Source organism: Panthera leo, chromosome A2, assembly GCF_018350215.1.
Source record: "Panthera leo isolate Ple1 chromosome A2, P.leo_Ple1_pat1.1, whole genome shotgun sequence".
NCBI classification, from domain to species: domain Eukaryota; kingdom Metazoa; phylum Chordata; class Mammalia; order Carnivora; family Felidae; genus Panthera; species Panthera leo.
The window spans coordinates 148,156,470-148,178,065 of NC_056680.1; the positions used below are offsets into that span (position 1 = coordinate 148,156,470).

The following is a 21,596-nucleotide window of genomic DNA, read 5'->3' on the forward strand; positions in this document are numbered from 1 at the left end:
TGCTCATTATGAAGAATCAACAGGCCTACTTCCCTCCCTGCTACTCCAGTATATGTCCAGCTAATAAGACGCACAATTTGTCTTCACGGCAATACTGTTTGTAATTTGTAAACACTTCCCCAAAGCAGAGACGTCGAATTGTGAATTGATTAGAGCTTGCACAAGTGAAGTCGGCTTTGTCATAGATAGAGAAGATGAATATGTAAAATGACCATAAGCATTGGCCAACAGCAGATGAATATGTATTTTCCTCACGTATGCTCAGCGAAACACAGCCCTAAGGTAGCTGGTTTACATCATGGCCATTTTGAAAGCCGTCTTAACTTGACCACTTTACGCAGGTGCCTTGCGTTCTGCCAGTTCACTGTGCTAGGCACGGAGGGGAATGCACTGATAACGCTGAGCGATATCCTACCCTCAATGAATTGAAGTTATCTCGGGGGATAAAGTATGCACACGAATTATAAAGTGGTCTGTAGCATTCGTGCTGTCAGCCTGTCTAGAGTTTAATTCTTTTCTCTCTGGATCAGTCCCTTTCATACGTCTTTTCACAGTAAAAATTATATTTGGTACCAGGATCCAGTACACTCCTGTATGTGAATGTTGAAAAGACACCCAAATACATACACGTGTGCATGCACACACACACACACACGCACACACACACGCACACCTATACATATATATAATAAAGATGACACAAATCAATATTTGCCACTAATATATGTAATACATCTGATATTTTCAATCCTGTTCAGTCCCCTTCCATCTCCCTGTCTCTCAGTGCTGATTGCAACTTTCTAATTTTATTTCATGACCACTGATAGGGTATGGGTTGTAGTTTGGATTCAGCTTTGCCTGAACCCTCTTAAGAGCAAGTACCGTGTTTTGTCTGTTTCTTATTCTTGTCATCTCCTGGTGCCTGATGTACAGTTAGCACACTAAATGTTTGGTGGGCGAGTGAATGCATGGTTGCCCAGATCTACTCAACTAATCTTTGATCCAACCTGAGGAATAGCACAGATACAGTCCCTATAATCCTGGCCGACAGAAATTAGAAAAAATTACAGTCTCATCCTGTCACCTCTACTGAAGTGACTCAAAGTAGGATAATGAATTATATATTGAGAAATGATCGACATAGTCCAAGGCTCGGCAAAACATCTACCACCGTCAACTTTTAATACATTTCACTTTGCTAATAGTCTCTTTTTATTCAGCATGCAGTTGAGGAATTTTTCCGAATCCGTGACTTAAGGAACGAACTCTACCTTCAATTATTTATGGTTTAAATTAATGCAAATGAGACTTTCTGGCTTGCTGTGCTGATACTCATTAATAAATATTTCACTGGGTATTAGGAAGATTCAGATGGACTAAATGAGGCTCTTTTTCAATATAAACAAAAGCCCTTGTGTTTTTCGCAACTGTGCAGACCCGATTTTTACGTCTGGCTTTCATTAAGACAAACGAATGTTAGGTGGGTGCCTCTACAGAACAACGGGGCCTCTGGGAACTGGAGTCAGCGGGGCTCTGCTGTGAAATAATCCTCCAGTTAAACCAAATGTAATCTCATTAGCAGGGTAATTGTGCTGTTCGAAGAAATGGCCAACCAGGTTAAAGAGAACCCCACGTAGTCTAATTACTCTTTCGCTTTTGTCATTGAAGAATAGAACGTTGAACTAAGAGGCAGAAGATGCAGGTGTTGCGCTTGGCCTGACACTGCGATTGAGCCTTCTACCATTCCAGATCTCTCCCGGCTGCTTGGGCCCATGTACGCCATCGGCGTCGCGTCATAACACATTCCGTGACCCTCCCCGTAGAAGCAGCCACGCCAGTAGGTAGAGGCTGCCATGTCACTCTTTTTTATGCATGCATGCGTTTTGCCCACTCCTTTTTCCAACAGAGTCATAGGCATTTGCCTTCGCCAGTGCTTTTCTAAATTGCCAAACTGTCTAAAACTAAGTTACGAAAAATACGCCTTTCCATCTGTGGAAATGAGCACATGGGGAAATTTTCTATAATCGTTGAGTCTGCGACCACTTAATTTTACTTTCTTGTGAGTTTCCATGCTTATGGGCTCCGCTGTTTTTGGATATGGTGTAGAAGAAAGAATGGCGAAGTAATTAGAAGCCAGATCTAGGTTCAAGACCCACTCTTAAAGCTTGATAGTTGCGTGACCTTCAGCAAATTACTTAGCTTGTCTGAATTGCAATTTCTGCATTTGTAAAATGGAAATAATCGTCCCTGTCAAAACAGCCCCCAAAGCAGAATGAGGTTCAAGGATGTGAAAAGTCCTTTGTAAGTGCTAACATGTGCTATAGATATGAGAGATCATTTCTTTTCTCTTGACTTCTAAGACTTGGCATCCCCAGCTCACAGGGCATGGCTTATACATCGTCAGTAAATGTTAGTTGAATTAATCCGTTACTTAAGTGTTTGGGAGGCTTACCACCATATTTCAGATTGTCGCTGGGAACTTGCGTGAATGATTAGTGCCAAATATTTGTCAAAAACAAAGATTAAAAGGGGAGAAAACATGGGGCGCCTGGGTGGTTCAGTCGGTTGAGCGTCCGACTTCGGCTCAGGTCATGATCTCACGGTCCGTGAGTTCGAGCCCCGCGTCAGGCTCTGGGCTGACAACTCAGAGCCTGGAGCCTGCTTCGGATTCTGTGTCTCTCTCTCTCTCTGCCCCTCCCCCGCTCATGCTCTGTCTCTCTATCTCTCAAAAATAAGTAAATGTTAAAAAAAATTTTATTTAAAAGGAGAGAAAATACAATGAATACCTCCTAACAGGAGCTTGTTACATGAATAGCTGATCAAACAAAATATGCATGTGGGGAAAATGACATCAAAACACTTAAAAATATTAATAAGTGTGAAAGTACACCGTAACAACCTGAGTATATAGACGTTAAATGCAAAATGAACTCTCGTGCCTGTGGCTATCATGGCTGTGGCCATACTTTTTATTTGCTGACCTCATAAAAATGGGCAATTTTATGTATACTACCATATTGAAAATAAACTGTCCAAGGGAACTGGCTATCAGTCGGATGAGCTAGAAATTTTTTCACAAGTTTCATATGAGACCAAGTACTTTTCTGAAGTAGTTTTTTTCCATTAAGAGGTACTTTGTATCTGTGCGATGATAAAATGTATATTCCTTGTATTTTCTCCATTGCTTTGAAAATAGGAAACAGATGAAACCAGGATTACATTGGATTTTTCTCTTTTTTATGTTTGGAATGCTTCTGTAGGCTTTTTCTCTCTCTTGCATTGTCAGCTGTAGTCAGCTGCAACAGTCAGCCCAAGAGTAAACTCACTGAGCAGAGTGTAACCCGACTGGTGGACAGTTTTGTCTTCAGTATTTGTCATCAACATAATCCAGGGGAATATCAGTTATATTGTAATCAAAATTCCTCAAGAAGGTCTAGTTGTTCTTTGGAAATGCCATCATTTTAAGGCCTATATGACTGATACTCACCCCCAAGTAATCAGCTAGACAGGAGGCTATTTTGCTGTATTATTCCTTGTACAGATGTAATTCTAGTCTTCTACTGCTCAGATGTGTTGGCAGAATTTTTAACACTGATCTAGCCTTCCAGAGGGTATGAAAACTTGAATAGGAGAGAATGGAAGGAATTATAAAGTCTTTACTTCCTACCTAGTAAGTGGTCCTATTTGTGAAATTTGTGAAATTAACTATAAAGAAGGAAGTGACTCCAAGACTTCCGGAAGGAAGGAAAGCAGAATACTAATAGAATGGCAGCTGAAACGGCTTAAAAATAATCAGTGTGAAATTGCTGTTGCCCCACCCCATCTTGTGATTTTGAAGCCCTCTTGGGAGGGTGACATTGACAGTAGATGACCAAGAGGAGACTCTGGAAAGCAGATACTGTCTCCTAAATAGGAAAGAGTTCTGTAGGAGGTAAGTTTGAAGAGAACCTTGAGCCATTATGGAAAATCACTTTGTGAGTACTGTCGCGAGATCATTATAGATCCTGGCCTGGGACAGTGTGGACACAGAGGAGGGAACCCACAGCGAAATGAGAGGACCGTTGTGACTTGTTTGAAATAATCAAGTATGTGAATAAAGGAGACAGAAGTAGAAAAGTTCAGGGGGCAAGAGGTATCTGTGACTCAGGTACATCCTGATCGTTGACTAGTCGTTCACTCTCTTCCAGGTACTTTTTCTGAGAGCCCTTTGCATTCAGGGTGGCAGTTAATCACGTGATAATAAACGTAAGAGCGGGATAAGAAATCATCATAAGCTAAGTTCAGGAACAAGCTTAGCTGCCAAATAGGCTCATTAGAGATCATTCAAACTGAGTTTTCCAAAGCATTCATTTATTAAATGTAATGAAACCCATCCTTTTCGGGAACAGTGAAGGAGAGAACCAAGTGGCCAGCCTGTCTCCTGGCAAACAGAGTGTAATTTTACCCAGCAGGCTCACAATTCATGCTTTTGACACATGAAAGAAAAATACTTTTAGTCTCTGACTTCTGTCGTTGATACCCAAGTAGTCTTCACTAAATTTCATGGCACCAGGTGTGTGAGCAGGTTTTGATTTGCTGACAGTTTGCCTTAAAATGCCGAAAAAAATTAATAAGTTAACATAATGCATGTATCATTTAAGTTCACAACTTTCTCTTTTTTTCTTTCACTTCTCTGTGTTTTCCTTTCCTTTTTTTTTTTTTTTTTTTTTTTTTTTACTTTTTTTGACCAGCCATATTTATTCTCCCCAAACATAGCCTTATAATTATTTATGCATTATAGTTCTTTCCAAAAGCACTGGCCTTTCAAGACAAGCCCAGGTAAGTTGTGATAGAAACATAACATTACCATTTCTTAAACCTCGAACTGTGTCCACTGTACTTGACATAGTGTTAAGTGCTTCAAGTATGTTCAAAGATGTATGGAGGACAGTTGCTACTCTGAAGGAGCTTAATTCTAATAGGAGAGAGAAAATAAATAGAAAGTGACTAATACTATGTAATGAAGTGAAGTATTTCAAATTAATAAAGTAGTTGAAAGAGATCAGGAGGGGCCCCTGGCTGGCTCAGTCGGTAGAGCATATGACTCTTGATCTTGGCATTGTGAGCTCAAGCTACACACTGGGCATGAGATTGCTTTAAAAAAAATAATAATTAATAAAGAGACCAGGGAAAACTTTATGTGTGACCGAGCTTTGAATTGGTCCTTGAAGGAAGGTGGTGGTGAGAATGACAGCTTTTCAAGCCTCCACCTTAGCTTATATACCACAATTTAGAAAATGGATGGATTAGAAATAGACCACATAGACATCATGAGAAAAGATATGGGGAATTTTTTTTTTTTTTTTTACAATACTGGGAATATCCAGGAAGCAAAGCTTGCTGGTGAGTAGAGGTAAAAATACATTAGACTTATGTCTTGATTCCTGCTAGGTACCAAACACTGACTACAATAAGCAAGACACATCCCCTCTCCTCAAGATGTTAGAAACTAGCAGGGAATACAGACACCTCAACAGGAATATTCCGTGGACCTACGGTACTGTGGGGTCAAAGCGAAGGAGCATTCAACCAAGACTCAAGGGGCAAAGGCTCCTGGAAGAGGTCGTATTTGAACTACGGCTGTAGGACAAGGGATTGTTGGGGGGAAAAGGTATGGAGGGGACTGTTCTAGCAGATGGACCATCATGTGCCAAGACCTGGAGGCAAGAGTGAGTAGGGCACACTGATGAAGCCGGAAGTAGGTAGATATTCTGTGCCTTCATGAGACTAATATAACAGCCATGTGTTAGATAAATTGGAGGAGGAAGGGATTAAAGACGGAAACATCAGTTGGGAAATTGTTTTAGGAAGGCCTGGGAAAGAAATTGCCTTATATTATGTTCTGTCCATCCATCTCCATCATCTAATGTAATAAAAGCCTGAATTATGGTGTTGGATGGAGGCACAGGAATGCCTCTCCAGGCTCCAGCACGAAACTAACTGAGGTGGCAGCATTCCTGTCATAGCTATATCAGGAATAGTCTCTGGGGCGTGGTTCTTTCCCTATGGATGCTTTAGCACCTACACCAGTACATGGCATAAGGTAGACACTCCATACATACTTGCTTAAGTGAATGAAGGAATGAACACATGAATAAATGCATGAACATGAGAGATAATATAAAGAGAATGTCTCGAAGTCTGGAGACTTAGCTGCTTGCGTAAGTAGCAAGGCTAAAAATAAGAGCGAAGTGAAAGATGAAGAAGTTTGAGCAAGGGTAACTGGAATGAGGATGGGACAAAAATAGGGAACGTAGAAGGAGAGAATTGAAATAATGAGAGGGCAGCCATGAAAATTACCATTTTTAAAAATTTTTTAAGTTTATTTTTTGAGACAGGGGGAGGGGAGAGGCAGAGAAAGACAGGGAGAGAGAGAATCCCAAGCAGTCTCCACGCTGTCAGTGCAGAGTCTGATGCGGGGCTTGAACCCACCAACCATGAGATCACGACCCAAGCAGAGACCAAGAGTTGGATGCTTAACCGCCTGAGCCACCCAAGCACCCCTGAAAAGTTCCATTTTAGAGACAGTTTAAAGTGTCAAAAGAACATGCAGTTGAAAATATCTAACGGATGATTGAAAGTACAGATCAGGATCTTGGGGGATGAAATCAGAACAGGGCTTTGAGATAAGACTTCTTCTATCTCAAGAGAAATAATTCAGTCTTCGGTATGTATATGCAAATATTTGCATTTAGCAAAATTATGGTCCTCTCAGTCCATGCAAGGTTCCACTATATCAGCACATTCTAGGGCTTTTCACATGGACTTCTGTTGATTGTCCTTTCCTTACCAGCTCCCTTAAGGGTGAACATTTGGGAGGCAGTAGTGTTAGAAGAATACATGTTATAGGGGGGTGGTTAAGTCTAGCATGGCGTCTGGAACCACATCACCCAAGTTCAAATTTTGGCCCTGTCACACTTAGTAGTTGTAGGACCTTGAGAAAGTGCATAATCTTTCTGCGCCTTCATTTCTTCTTCCAAATAGCAATTACAGCGTTAGTGGTATACTGGTAAACAAAGCTGCCTTCCAAATACCAATTATACAAATACTCTTCATAGCGTTGTAAGGAATAAGTGAAGCAAAGCATGGCGGTTACTTCAAAAACAGTTCTGGCATGTTCTAAGCACAATGTGACTGTCAGCTATTAATGGTACTGTTATTTTTTCACTTCGTTTCATCGTATGTAAAATGCAGGTAGCAATAGTGCAGACCTCATGGAGTTATTGTGAGAATTGCATAAAAGAATCCATATAAAGCTCTTCAATCAGGACATGGTAAGAGCTGACTGGATATAAGCAATTATTAATGGAGCTCCTACTGACGACAACAGGTAGAAGATTTGCCAGATTCCCCTGTGTCTAGCATTAGAATATCTGAAGCCAACAGATACAGAACCCCCCAAATACAATATGTTTAATACATTACATGTAAGTTTCCAGGAGATATGATAGGCAATTTGTAATAAGTTGCTATTTTTCTTGAAAAATTTTCAGGCAGCCTTATCTTTTATAAAAAAAAAAAAAAAAAAGGAAGAAAGAAGAAAAAAATACAAACGAGGTTATTTTCACTATAAATATGTGGAAAGGATAGAAACAATTCCAGGCCCTGTCGGAAAAGCAGGATTATCATTTTGTCTCAGAATTTGATATCAATAGCCCTGATTGATTATTTATATGGAATGTCTCATTAAAAAAGAAGATTGTTTAATATTAAGGGTTTGAATTACTTCAATTTCCAAATTATTTGCTTAAAAAATTTAAACAGCTGTCGTTTCAAAGAGGCTTACTTCATTTTACCTAAAGTGCTTTTCCGTCTGGAGGGAACACTTAAATGCAGTCACAAATCACTTGCAGTATACTCGTGGTAAGATTTTTTAAAGTTAAATTTGTTTACAAGCCTGCAGAGTTCAAATTTTGTGGCTAATATTCTTTTCTCCCTTTACTTAATGATTTTTACCTCTTTTTTCCTCTAGTGCTAGGCATGAATTTTACTCATTACAAACAAGAGCACCCCAAACCCTTTTTATTTCATTAGTTCAGCAAATGGTCCCCTAGGGGTGTGGGCTGAGGAAATGATTGGGCTCTGTGATGATGAGCTTATTTTGCACTTTTACCCAGAAAATCTCTATATACAAAAGGCACAGAGAGTACTTACACTCAGCATGAACAATTACAGACTGTTGGGGGGGCCTCTTCCCGATGTGCCAACGACTTACTCCCATGAATTAAGAGGCAAGTGTGCTCCAAAGTGCATTAACCTTTATGGATTTTTCTCCGGTTTTCATGTTCCACTGATTTATGGTCTGAAATATGCCTGTTGCTGCTGCTTCTGAGTGAGTCCCTTGTAAGTCATTTCTAAATGATCTTTTTTTGAGTCAGATAATCCAAGTAAGTCGAATATTTCCAATCCATTCCTGTGAGGCTGCTTTTTTTTTTTTTTTCCTCCAAGTTGTTTTAGTTTGCTGTGTGCCTTAAAGGTCAAATCTGAGACTGAGTGCGTAAGAATGATGTCTTAAAGGAGCCACGCTTGCCGGCAGCTTCTTGGTGCACGCCGAACTATTTGCGGCCTTTTGCGTGGCCTCACTTGGGTTTGATTCCTAAGGTCCATTTACCTTAGTACCTCATCTAACTGGTTCCAGTTTCTTTGTGCAAGGATAGGCTCATGTCTGGGAACAGATTTCATTACGGGTTATAGATTGCTTTTTTTCATACAAATCAAGCATGGCGGGGGTTTTGAGTCTACTGTGCCATCATACAAGTCTCCTGTTTCTCTTAGAGTGAAGGGTGGAAAAGTGTCATCAGCATTCAGGACTCCGTTATCAGTGCTGCTTGGCATCATTTTCCGCAGGCCCGTATTTCTGCAGAATAGTTCTGCGTTGGACACTCAGTGTTCCGTTCTCTGTGTGTCCGAAGATCATTTCTATTTACTGGATTTGGGGTGGGGGGGGGGGAGGATGTAATTTGGTTTTCTCTTTGCAATGCCTGTATCATTCACCCTATAGGGTCACTGTTACCGCTATCGTTTGTGTTCGTGCGGTAAAACCACAACATAAAATCAAAGGTACAAATTTCAGAAAATTCAAGTTCAGAATTCTGGCTCTTAAATCACAAGTAATTCTTTCATGTCTCTGTCATAAACAGTACATCACCACTACTAGGTATTTATCCAAAGGATACAGGAGTGCTAATTCGAAGGGGCACATGCACCCCAATGTTTCTAGCAGTGCTGTCGACAGTAGCCAAAGTATGGAAAGAGCCCAAATGTCCATCGATGGATGATGTCCATCGATGGATAAAGAAGATGTGTATGTACATTTTGTATATGTACATACATGCATATACACAATGAAATATTACTCGGCGATCAGAAAGAATGAAATTTGCCATTTGCAACAATGTGGATGGAACTACAGTATATTATGCTAAGCAAAATAAGTCAGAAAAAAGATAATTATCATATCACTCACTCATACGTGGAATCTAAGAAACAAAACAGATGAACATAAGGGAAGGAGAGCAAAAATAACATGAAAACCGAGAGGGAGACAAACTGTAAGCGACTCTTAAATACGAAAAGCAAACTGAGGGTTGTTGGAGGGGTGTTGGGTGGGAGGATGGGTTAAATAGATGAGGGGCCTTACAGAGGACTTGTTGGGATGAACACTGGGTGTTACATGTAAGTGATGAATCACAAATTCTCTTCTTGAAATCATTATTATATGTGCGTTAACTATCTTGGCTTTAAATTACAACAGAACAAAATAAAAACAATGCATCACTGTTGATTGCTAACTAAACTTTCAATGTGTGCATTTATAAATATCTGTGTCATCTGGCATTATTGTACAGATACTAAATGTGACAGTAGGGTATTGTTCAGTGAGGAGGGTGCCATGGGGACTTACCTTTGAGTATGCTTGACTACTTAAGCAGAGCTTTGCAGGCTTGTAAATATCATGCAACTTTTCATGGAGAGACCTCGGACCAAAATGAAGGGAAGAGCATGGTTCAGATTTTTCAAAATGTCTTTAAAGCTATTATATAATGGAAGAGATTCAGAGCTTCTTGGTGGAGGTAAGCATGGTACATCTCTGCAGAGAGTCTAGATTGGAAGGTCCATTAGTGGAACTGATAATGCTAAGAGAAGCTAAAGAATATAGGTAGTCAGAGGGATAAATCCCTCTGCACATTTCTACTGGTTCCAATGCATGGGACCAGGAGAAAAATCTTCAAGCCTTTCAGACAAATGTTTTGTGTACATTATGCAGCCTAAAATACCAAAGTTAGATGTGTGATAATATGCAACAAAGTTAGGAAATCTCAAAGTGGAAAGAATAAATATATTGTATATTGCATGACACAGATTATATACAAGTATATACATTAAAAATGTAATTAGCAATAAACTGACACACTGTTTATGGGAGAGACGTGAATGAAATTTCTTGTGCTCCAAAAGCCAGATGAATTTGAATTTTCTGAAATCCACCCGTTTGATTTTCTGCTTTGCAAAATCATGGTTCCCCATGACTGGGTTCACATTATGCATTTTTGGCAAGAACATCAGAGAAGCGATGCTGTATTGTTCTCTATCTTATTAGGAGGTACATATCAGCTTGTCCTGTTACTGGTCATGTTGGCCACGGAATTTTAAAAATTCATTAGGGTGTGAATGTTAGGAATTCATATTTCCTATGAGTAACTACTTTTATTCAAATGAATAAATACTGCTCCCATTGCAATGTCTAAAGTATAGAATAGGCCCTCCATGTTCAAGGGCATTTCCATCTGGTAGTAGCTGTAATTCTTGGCTGAGATAAAATGGAAGACATGGAGCTTTACAATGAAACAGAATTTGTGGTGAGGAGGCTGGGGTTAACCAAGGAGCTTGGGAAGCCTGAATGAAATTTTAATGAGTTTACGATTTCCCTGGATAGAAATCAAATCAAGATAAAAAATTTTTAAACACCAGGTCAAATATAAGTCGTGTGTGCTCGTGTATGCCTTCCAAAGGCCATGCACTTGCTGTAGGAAAGAGCAAACTTAAAATATAGGTACTGCATATGTACGTATTTTAGGAGGCCCCCCAGTTGATGATATTCTAAAAAGAAAACCTTTGGTTAAATATTTACGAACAGCAATATTAGAATTTAGGAAACGCGGTCCTAAATGGTTTAAACATTCAAATGCCAGGAATCTGTTGCCTACTGTCACTTGATTTTTGGTTTATCCTACTTTATAACCTTAGGTTTAGGAGGCTGATCTGAATAAGGTGCCTCAAAATCCTGTGATTAGATGCTCTGCATGTAGCATTATGTAGATCCTTTTCTTTGAGTCTCATTCTCCTCGTTTCCATATCCACAGCCGTACCTGGGGCCATCTCATCATTTACAGGATAGGAATCCCTAGTGTGAAAGCACTTCACCAGATTAGATAATACCCTTTTGACAAGGTTCCGTCTGTGTTCCACCTCAACTTTGAAGTGAAGTGTTTTCTTTCCTAATGAGATTCTTTTCACTGTTAAAAATTCAGCACTTTCTTACTTCCCTAGAGCTGATTAGGAGCATTGTTGGAAAAACTGGGCCTTTTGATGAGTCGCCTCCACACCCTTGACTGTCTCTCCTGTCTTCCCATTCACCGGATCAATTTTAAAGTCCTTCCTTCCGAGGGAAAAGGAGTCATGCAGTACATTGTGGGAATCTGGGGTGAATAAAATGTAGAGTCGTCCATGAAAAATCATGAGGAGCTACTCCCAATAGCTTGTGGGTATAATTCAACAGACGCCAAATGAGGATGTTCATTGTAGGATTATCTCTAATAAAAACAGGAGACAGCATTAATATTCCCTAATAGATGTTTGGTTTAATAATGCTGTGTTCATTAGTGTGATGGAATGACTTCATAATACTCTGTAGAAGAAGAGACTGTAAAGTTGTGCGAATAACCATATTGTACAGAGCAAAAAACAACGTTGGGACTGTGGTCAAGGACCAGATAGAGAACATTCTTTCAGGAAGAGGCAACTGTTGACGGTGGGGTGGTGGAGCGATGGGATGATTTTTCTTTCTTCTTAAATATTTTATTGGGGCCTCTAGTCCAGATTCTTGGGGGGAAGGCATTATTTGTCAGAGAGGTCACACCTCAGTTTCAGGAACTGTGGGTTGAAGTTCAAGAACCTGCTACTTTTATTCAGCACTCCCTTCCCCAAATACCTCCTGAGAGCCTACTGGGTGCCGGCCATAGTGGACGTAGTACTGAGCTCTGAGGATACAGAAGTGAGCGATTTACACTTGACCCCTCACCACCCGGAGCTTTGGTCGTTCCTCCGTCAGCTTGTTCCTGAAAGGGTCGAAGTATTAATCTGCTGGTCCACATTGCCAGTTATGGGCAAGCGTAGGAAAACAAAGGGGCAGGGTGAAAAACACCCCGTCATGCATGTACCCCTTTCCTCCACAACCCCATCAGGGCTCACGTGCCGGTAATAATCACAAAAATAGTAGCTGCTGCTTACTCAGCGGTTGCTGTGTGCCCACCTCGGTGCCGAGTGCTTAACATTGATTTCCTCCTTTAACCATCAGGACGATCTTGAATATTACCATCTCCGTTTTATAGAATACAACAGAAAGATGAAGAGGAGCTAAGTAACCTGCCCAAGACTGTACATTCAGAATTCAGTCCCCGGAATACCTACTGTGAGTGTTCTGCCGCGGCCGCTCAGCTTCCCTCAGTCAGTCCTCCCTGCAGCGACCGAGAGTCTGGATCCCCTCCTGGCTGTTTGGGAGAGTTCCTTTTCTGTGTCCTTCCTGCCCAGGAAAGGGCGATTTGCCCATTTTGTGTACTTGCTTCCCCTTGTTGACGGGAGTCGGAACAGGCTGATCAGACAGCCTTATTTTTTCTCTTCCCTGGCACATGTTTCGTGCTTTCTGTGCAGTGAGAGGGCCTGCCTGCACAGCTCTGAAAGCAGATTCGGACACATGTCGAACGGGTCCCCTTGAGTTAGAGGTGACGACGGCAACCTGGGTGTGTCCTTTTAGACGGATAGGCGTGCTGTGGGGAACGTGTGACTTGTGTTTGAAGGAAATCCGTCAGCTACAGGTGATGGGAGCCCTGCCCCTCCATCATTGCGGCTCAGAGCAACTTCGCATCTGGGGGACACCAAAAACAAATAGCGGACTAGAAAAAAAGAAAGTATGGATAATTTAGACTTCTCTCTCTTACTGTTTAGGAGCAGGCTAACTAGTAAAAAGAAAAATTTTTTAATTTAAATTCTACTTATTTATTTTGAGAGAAAAAGGGGGAGAGGAGTAGAGAGAGAGAAGAGAGCGAGAGAATCCCAAGCAGGCTCCGTGCTGTCGGCACAGAGCCCGCCGTGGAGCTCGAACTCACGAACCGTGAGATCATGACCTGAGCCGAAATCAAGAGTCGGACGCTTAACTGACTGAGCCACCCAGGCGCCCCCCTAGTAAAAATTTCTTTTTAACATCTGGTAAAGATTTTGAAATTGTGGGAAGTGCCTCTCAGAAAGCTTCTTCTAAGTCCCGTTGAAAAGAATAAGGAGGGATTCTGATGATTGAATCCCATAATATTAAATAAAATACAAAGGCCTTTGGTGTGGTTACTCATAAGCAAATTCAAAACAGTGGTTTTCTTTTAGAGGCAGACCAAGGAGAGAGGGATGAATCTGGGCTGGCGGGGTGGGGAGTGGCACCTGGGACAGGTACTTCTCAGGATTAGATGAATCAGAAGGAGTCAACACGGCAGGATGTGGGATTTGGAGATTTTTAAATTATGGTTAACTACCTTTATGTCTTCATTTTTCCCCACCTTCTTCCCCTCACTCCCTTCTTAAAGATTTATTACGTCTTGTTTGGTAGTCACTCTTTTACTTCCCTTTCTGTGTTGATGAAGTCAGTTAAGAGGCCTCATTGATGTTTCCCATGGCTTTTCAATTTCTGCTCTTTCCTTTACATTCTTTGAGTTACTCTGTCTCTATGATGATCCTATATGTGTAAGTTCTCACTTCCCCCCAGCTGCTGTGTGCTTGCCTCTGGGTGCAAGGACAGGTTGCAGGCTCATCAGAGCTTCATGGAATGTTAGACTGGCGATATGCAAGATTAACCATGATGTGTTTGTGTACTAAGTAAAGGAAACCCTTTATTAGGTCACACAGCTAAACTGAACATTTCTACACCAAACTTTTTTTCTTTATTATTTTTTAATGTTTATTTCTTTTTTAAAGAGAGACAGAGGCAAAGCGCAAAAGGGGGAGGGACAGAGAGAGGGAGACACAGAATCCAAAGGAGGCTTCAGGCTCTGAGCTGTCAGCCTAGAGCCTGTCAGGGGGCTCGAACTCATGAACCATGTGATCTCGACCTGAGCAAAAGTTGGACGCTTAACCAACTGAGCCACCCAGGCGCCCCCACCAAACTTCACATGTGGCCTGATTAGAAAGCCATTTATGAAGTACAGTCTTTGGTGTATGTAGGTAGTTTCTTTTTAATATTCTAATTTAATTTTTTTTGAGTAATACATTCACGGTCTTTGAAAATCCGATGATTGTAAGCGTTCTTTCCTATTTACTAGATGGGATGCTGATTCAAAAATTGTTGAATAAAGCCAGTTTGATCTTTAAAAAAAATCAAGCAATTATTAAAAGTTATCATTGAAAAAAAGTCTTATTCCCACTCCTCTTGCAGACCCCACTCGTCCCCTGCTTCCTACAGGTACTCACTTTGACTAGACCTTTGTGAGTCCTGTCAGGATGTCTTTATCATAAAATAAACAAAGGAGGGTATATAATTTTTACAGAAAGGTCGGTGTAATGAATACTACTAAATACTTATTGATCTGCAGCGTGCGTTTCTCACTGAACAATTTATCTTGGAGATCTTTTCACGTTAGTGCATCAGAAGCTTCCACGTTTGGGGGTTGAGGTTACTGTAGATACACCACAGTTTATTTGATTAATCCCTGAATGATGGATTCTTTTGTCCTTTGCTGTAAAAACAATGCTACACTGATCTGTGTAATCATATTTAGAAATAGCTGTCAGAAGAATTTCCCAGAAGTGGGATTTCTGGGTCAAAAGGAAGTGCATTTGTAATTTTGAGTGATGATTCCAACTTGCCCTTCGTGAGGGTTGCACCATTTTTCATTCCCATCGACAATACTTGAGGATGCCTGTTTCCCATACGTACGCCAAAAGAGCACGCTTTCAAGTTTTGGGGATTTGATCAATGCTTGGTTATAAAAAATGGCATCTCAGTATAGTTTACTTCTCATTTTTTTCATTAGGAACAAAGTTAAGAATTTTTTCTTATGTTTAGTGGCCATTGTATTCCTTTTTACCGTAAACCGTCTTTTCCTGTCCTTTGGTCATTTTTGCACTAAGTTGTTTTTTTTTTTTTTTTTTCCTGACTCATCTGTGATAGAAGTTGCAAATATATCTTCCCAGTTAATCATTCAGTTTTTGTCTTTATTTCATTTGATTTGATTTCACTTCATCTCCCTCTACATTTTTTTTGGAAGAAAATTTAAAATACAACACAGTCCTTGCTTTGCATAACATTGTAGAACTGTAAAAATCACCGTGCAAAGCAATCTTAGTCAATGGGGTAAATCACAATTCTTTCTCGACTTTAGGAAGTTTTTGCCAAAACATGAAAAAGTCCCTTGCTGGCGGTTATAAATTTGTCCAAAAATGAAAAAAAAAAAAAGAAAACTAATATGTTTTCATATTAGTATTTCATTTCTTTGTTAAAATCCTATCAGAGTACTTTGAACACCTTTTCATCCTGTGCTTTACGATACACAGTGAGCACCTTTTGTAGGTGTTGGGGAAATGTCATACCTCCTTTAAGTCTGGATCTGCCGGCATTTTATTTTTTGCTTTTCAATGTCATGAAACATCTTCAAGAGCTCCTTTACCGTGCAGTTGGGGCCACAGCACTTCCTCCGGGATGTTTTCATCCCTTTTGCCGCAAAGGCTTTCTCCCTGGTGAGGTGAATAAATTCTCCTTCCCTCTGGTTGTGTTTCTTTCTCAGATGGAGGCGATGTCAACATTCCTAGCTGTTTCTTCTGTAAATCCCTTTACCTTCCATCCAAATTCCACTCCCAGTGTTACCACTGTTCGTTTTGTTTTTTGTTTTTTCTGTACGTCTGTCTTTTTTGGCCAATTCCCTCTTTTAATTATCCATTTTTGTAAAATATCGCATGAGTTTATCACTGGGAGACAAGGAGACAACACAAGTACACGCTTTGTCACCCGAACATGAGTGGCAGATGTGCAGTTATCAGTCACTGATAGACTGATCCATTGATCATGGTGAACATCAGTTGTTTACATAGAGATTTCTGGACTGAAGAGGTAGCAGCAAAGTTTTCATTTTATGCCGTTACTCACAGTTAATCTACTGTAGTAACTGGAATTTAAACCTTGTTTTTGGGGGGGACTGGTGTTACTGGGTGGTAATAACTTAAATCTTTGCATATCAAAACCATGCAAAGCAGATACAAAGAATAACCTAACAAATATCTGCATACTCATCTGTGAGTTTGGACAGTTACTAACATTCTATCTTTGTTTTATGTATTTTTTTTATTTGAGAGAGAGAGAGAAAGTAAGTACGAGTAGGGGAGAGGGGGAGAGAGAATCTTAAGCAGGCTCCACACTCAGCACAGAGCCCAGCACGGGGCTTGATCCCATAATGTTGGTGCCAAAATCAAGAGTAGGACACTCAACTGACTGAGCCATCCAGGCACCCCTTTGTTTCAAGTGTTTTTAATAAAGGGAACAGATCATTGCAAATAAGGTTGAAGTACTCTTTTGTCCACACCTCCCTTCCTGTTCCCTTTCATAACCTCCCAACTTACATACCCTCATGAAGTAAAAGAATACCATTCATTCTCCCTCCCTCCCGCCACCTTTTTTTTTTTTTTTTGAGTGTTAACACACAATGTTACATTAGTTTCAGGTGTGCAACTTAATGATTTTGACAAGTTTATGCATTATGTGGTGTTCACCATGAATACAGCTACCGTCTGTCCTATTACATCACTATGGTGATATCACTGACTATATTCCTTACGCTCTGCTTTTTAATCCTGTGACTTACTCATACCATATCCAGAGGACTGTATCTCCTTGCCCTTCCCTTACTTACTTTGCCCAGTCTCCCCCATCCCACTCCCAGCAACCATCAATTTGTTCTCTGTATTTGTAGTGTGGATTCCGCTTTTTGTTTGTTTATTCATCTTTTTTAGATTCCATTTACAAGTGGATCATATGGTATTTGTCTTTCTCAGTCTGACTTATTTTACTTAATGTAATGGGTCCATGCATGTTGTGTCAAATGGCATGATCTCATCCCTTTTTAATGGCTGTGTAATATCCCAGTGTGTGTGTGTGTGTGTGTGTGTGTGTGTGTGTGTGTATGGTATATATATGGTCATATATATATATATATAGATAGATAGATAGATAGATAGATGTATGTGTGTGTATATTTATAACATATACATATACAAACATACATCTCACATTTTCTTTATCCATTCGTCTATTGATGGACACTTAGGTTGCTTCCATGGCTTGGCTATTGTAAATAATGCTGCAGTAAACATAGGGGTGCATGTATCTTTTTGAGTTCGTGCTTTCGTTTTCCCTGGGTAAATATCCTGTAGGGGGATTATTTGATCATATGGTTGGTTAGTTTTTGGTTTTTTTTTTTAATTTTGTGAGGAAATTTCTTACTGTTTTCCAGAGTGGCTGTACAATTTACATTCCCACCAGCACTGCACAAGGGTTCCTTTTTCTCCACATCCTCACCAATACTTGTTGTTTCTTTTCTTCTTGATTTTAGCCATTCTGACAGGTGTAAGGTGATATCTCATTGTGGCTTCATGTAAAAGAATGAAATTGGACCGCTTTCTAATACCATACACAAAAATAAATTCAAAATAGATTAAAGACCTAAATGTGAGACCCGAAACCATAAAAACCCTAAAAGAGAACACAGACAGTAATTCCTCTGACATCAGCAATAGCAATAATTTCTAGATATGCCTCCTGAGGCAAGGTAAACAAAAGCAAAAATAGACTATTGGGATCGTATCAAAATAAAAAGCTTTTGCACAACAAAGGAAACCATCAGGAAAACAAAAAGACAATCTACTGAATGGGAGAAGATATTTGCACATGACATATCTGATAAAGGGTTAGTATCCAAAATATATTAAGAACTTATGTAACTCAGCACCAAAAAAAAAAAAACAAAAACAAAAAACACCACCAAATAATCCTATTAAATGGGCAGATGACCTGAATAGACATGTCTCTAAAGAACACATGCAGATAACCAACAGACACATGAAAAGATGCTCAACATCACTAATCATCAGGGAAATGCAAATCTCCCTTAAAAAAAAACAAACACATTTCTATCTACACATATAAAGATCTCTGTGAGAAATACGGAGTATTTGGGGGTGTGCTTTTAAATTTGCACTGTAATTTTCTGTTCATCATGCCTGCCTTTGCTTTTTGTATTCTTATTTCCTTCTCGAAATAATACAAATGGGTTTTGGTGTTACCCCTATTTTCCCCTTTCAGTTTAGCAGTCGTGTGTTCTATTTTGTCCTATTTCTATTCAATTAGTGAAATAATAACTTAGAAAAATAAAAAGAACTCTTATAGAGACAAATAAAGTAATGACATGTTCTTGTTAAGAATTCTGGGAATTCCCCCTCATCTCTCCATAGAAAGACATGCCAAAGCCTAGAAATACCCATATGTGTTTTATGATATTTTTAGAACTATTTTTCTGATATATTTAACGACCATTTTCTTCTGTTGTCTTCCAGATTTATTCAAGAGATCGAGCATGCCCTGGGACTCGGCCCAGCCAAACAGTGTCCTCTTCGAGACTTTCTCACTCTGTACATCAAAAACATCTTCCTGAATCAGGTCCTGGCAGAGATCAACAAGGAGATTGAAGGAGTCACTAAAACATCTGACCCCCTGAAGATCCTAGCTAATGCGGACACCATGAAGGTGATGGGGGTACAACGGCCTCTCCTACAGGTGATAATATACTCACTGTTTCTATCAGTAGTTTTCATGGAATTGGCAGGAGACACAAATTACAAAAAGAAGAAGAATTACCATCTGTTTCCGTATTCATCAGAGACAAAATAAGAGGAAATAAATTAGACAGGCACTAGGGGAATTTAGAACTAATGGGGAGATAATGGAAATTCCTTAAGATCTTATATAAGAAAAAAGTGGCTGGCTTTGAATATGGAAGGTGGTGAATCTCGTTAATATGCAAGCAGTTCCTCATTATTTTCCTGGAACTTGTCCTTGAGAGGAATTCTTTTTCCACTGGCGAATGTGTCAGGAGTATGCAGGACTTAAGGAAAGGAAATTACCATGCCTAACCTCAAGCACCAACAGGAAACCCTGTGTGCCATTTCAGGGCAGACCTACTACGAGCTTGGCTAGCTCACAGTGAATTTGAACCCACCAGCAAACTGACTGGCAGATCATTTAATTCACATGATCCTGTTAATACCGAAAATTTTACATAGACTATATAAAGAAATGGTTTCTAGGCAACAGAAAATAATTTGTCAGTAGATATTTGGATTTATAGGCTTCCAGCGTATATCCATTGTAGCCAGTGACTTGAAGGTAAATATAAAACCAAAAGAGTATTAGTATGAGTTTAAATCATATATGTACATTAACTATTATTACATGGTTATTGTATTTTTATAGTGTTTCTTTATTTGAGAGAATGACGGGCACGATGGCATATTTTTTAATAAGTTGCACAAAACAAGGATATCTCAGAGTGTGGAAGGCTTGAGTTCTTTCAAAGAAAAGTTGTATAAATGGAAAGGAGTTACAGCTGCTACAGTTGCTCGCCCTTACCTGCCTTTATATATGTGTTCCTTGGTTTTTCCTTCTTTGCACATCAGAATTAATAGAAATCCTGGACCTTTCGTAGGCAAATGTTCGAGTTATGAGCATTCTTTTTTTAATGTTTATTTATTTATTTTTGAGAGAGAGAGAGAGCAGGGTAGGGTCAGAGAGAAAGAGAGAGAGACAGGAGACAGAGAATCCCAAGCAGACTCTATGTTGTCAGCGCAGAGCCCAGTGCAGGGCTTGAACTCCCAAACCATGAGATCTTGACCTGAGCCGAAATCAGGAGTCAGGCGCTTAGCTAACTCAGCCACCCAGGCGCCACCATGTGCATTCTTTTCCATGAGAAAACTCGTTTGTGGTATGGCATTTGCTTCTCCCAGAACTTGAGTAACAGCATCACGCCTAAGAAAGGGTACATTCAGATCATCTGGGTCTGTGTCAGATACATTCCTTGTGAGGGATCTCTACTAAGTGTGGAATCAGAGAAGGGACAATGGCAAAGGCATGTGCTCACTTCTGCCCCTACTGGATTACTCTTCCACTGGCTCTTTGCACGGCTGGGACCTTGTTCTCTCAAGAGTCTCAGTTCAGATGTTACCTCCACGGGGCAGCTTTTCCTGACTGTCCTACCCGAGTAGGTCCCCTTCCCTGGTTATTTTACATTCTTCCCTCCCTCTGACACCCCAATCCGTTCCAACACTGAAACTGAACTCCATGGACTCTTATCACCAAAGCTCCCTTCCCAGGTGACTTAAGATCTGGTTTGGCCAATAGCAGGCACTAGCAGCAGATTGGAAGAAGAAAGAGAAGAGAGAGATTAAGGTTGTTTCTTATCTCCTTCCTCTCCACTTTGGATCATTGTTCTGGCCACGGGTGCATCCCTCATATCCAGGGGTCCTGTCAGGTGACACCCATTCCATAGCTGCAGGTCTCACTGGGCTCTGGTAACACCATTTCTTCTCTTTGTCCCTTAATGACAACCTTTCTGCTATTATTAGACTCTGGGTGCCTCACCAGCCCTCCTTTCTTCTTTCAGCACTGCCCATACCTCGGTAATTCATCTCTTCATCAGTGTTTCTTCATTCGACCATCGGCCTGGAGTTCTCTTTTTTCTCAAGATCCTGAATAGATCTCCTCAGTTAGTCACTGTTTTAACATAACACTGATTTTTTTTTTTCATCTTCACACAACTACCATAATTATTAGTTCATTGATTTTCCAACTTGTTTATTTTGTCTTTTCCTAATAGAACATAAGTTCCAAAAGCATAGTACGGGACCAGGCAGCCGAAGGGGCTCGATACATAATTTATGGAACGAGTGCATACATGCACGGATAGATGGATGGGTGGATAGACACAGTTGGATAAGTTTGGAGAGTCAGAAATAATTGCAGAGTCAGAGTGGGAAGACGAGAGACAGAGAGAGAGTGACAAAACCTTGTCTTTCTCTAGCTTCTGTCTGACCATATCATGAGCTTCCTCTCCTTCAGAAAAGCATCCAGTATTTATGTCCCTGCAACGTCCGTCTGTACAGCACAGAGCAATTTTAATATGCTTTGGTGTACTGAATTTAAAAGAACACAAAGGCAACAACGTACTACAGAGAGGATCTGTGTACTAAAGAGGCTG

General features: G+C 40.2%; 1 protein-coding gene across 1 annotated transcript in view; it reads left to right on the forward strand.

Annotated features, from left to right (window-relative positions):
* Positions 1–21,596, forward strand: part of EXOC4 (exocyst complex component 4) — a 750,505-nt gene that overhangs the window by 517,214 nt on the left and 211,695 nt on the right. Inside the window, exon 11 of the mRNA XM_042925097.1 lies at positions 18,901–19,120. Coding sequence (XP_042781031.1) covers positions 18,901–19,120 — 220 coding nt within the window. The remainder of the gene's footprint in view (positions 1–18,900; positions 19,121–21,596) is intronic.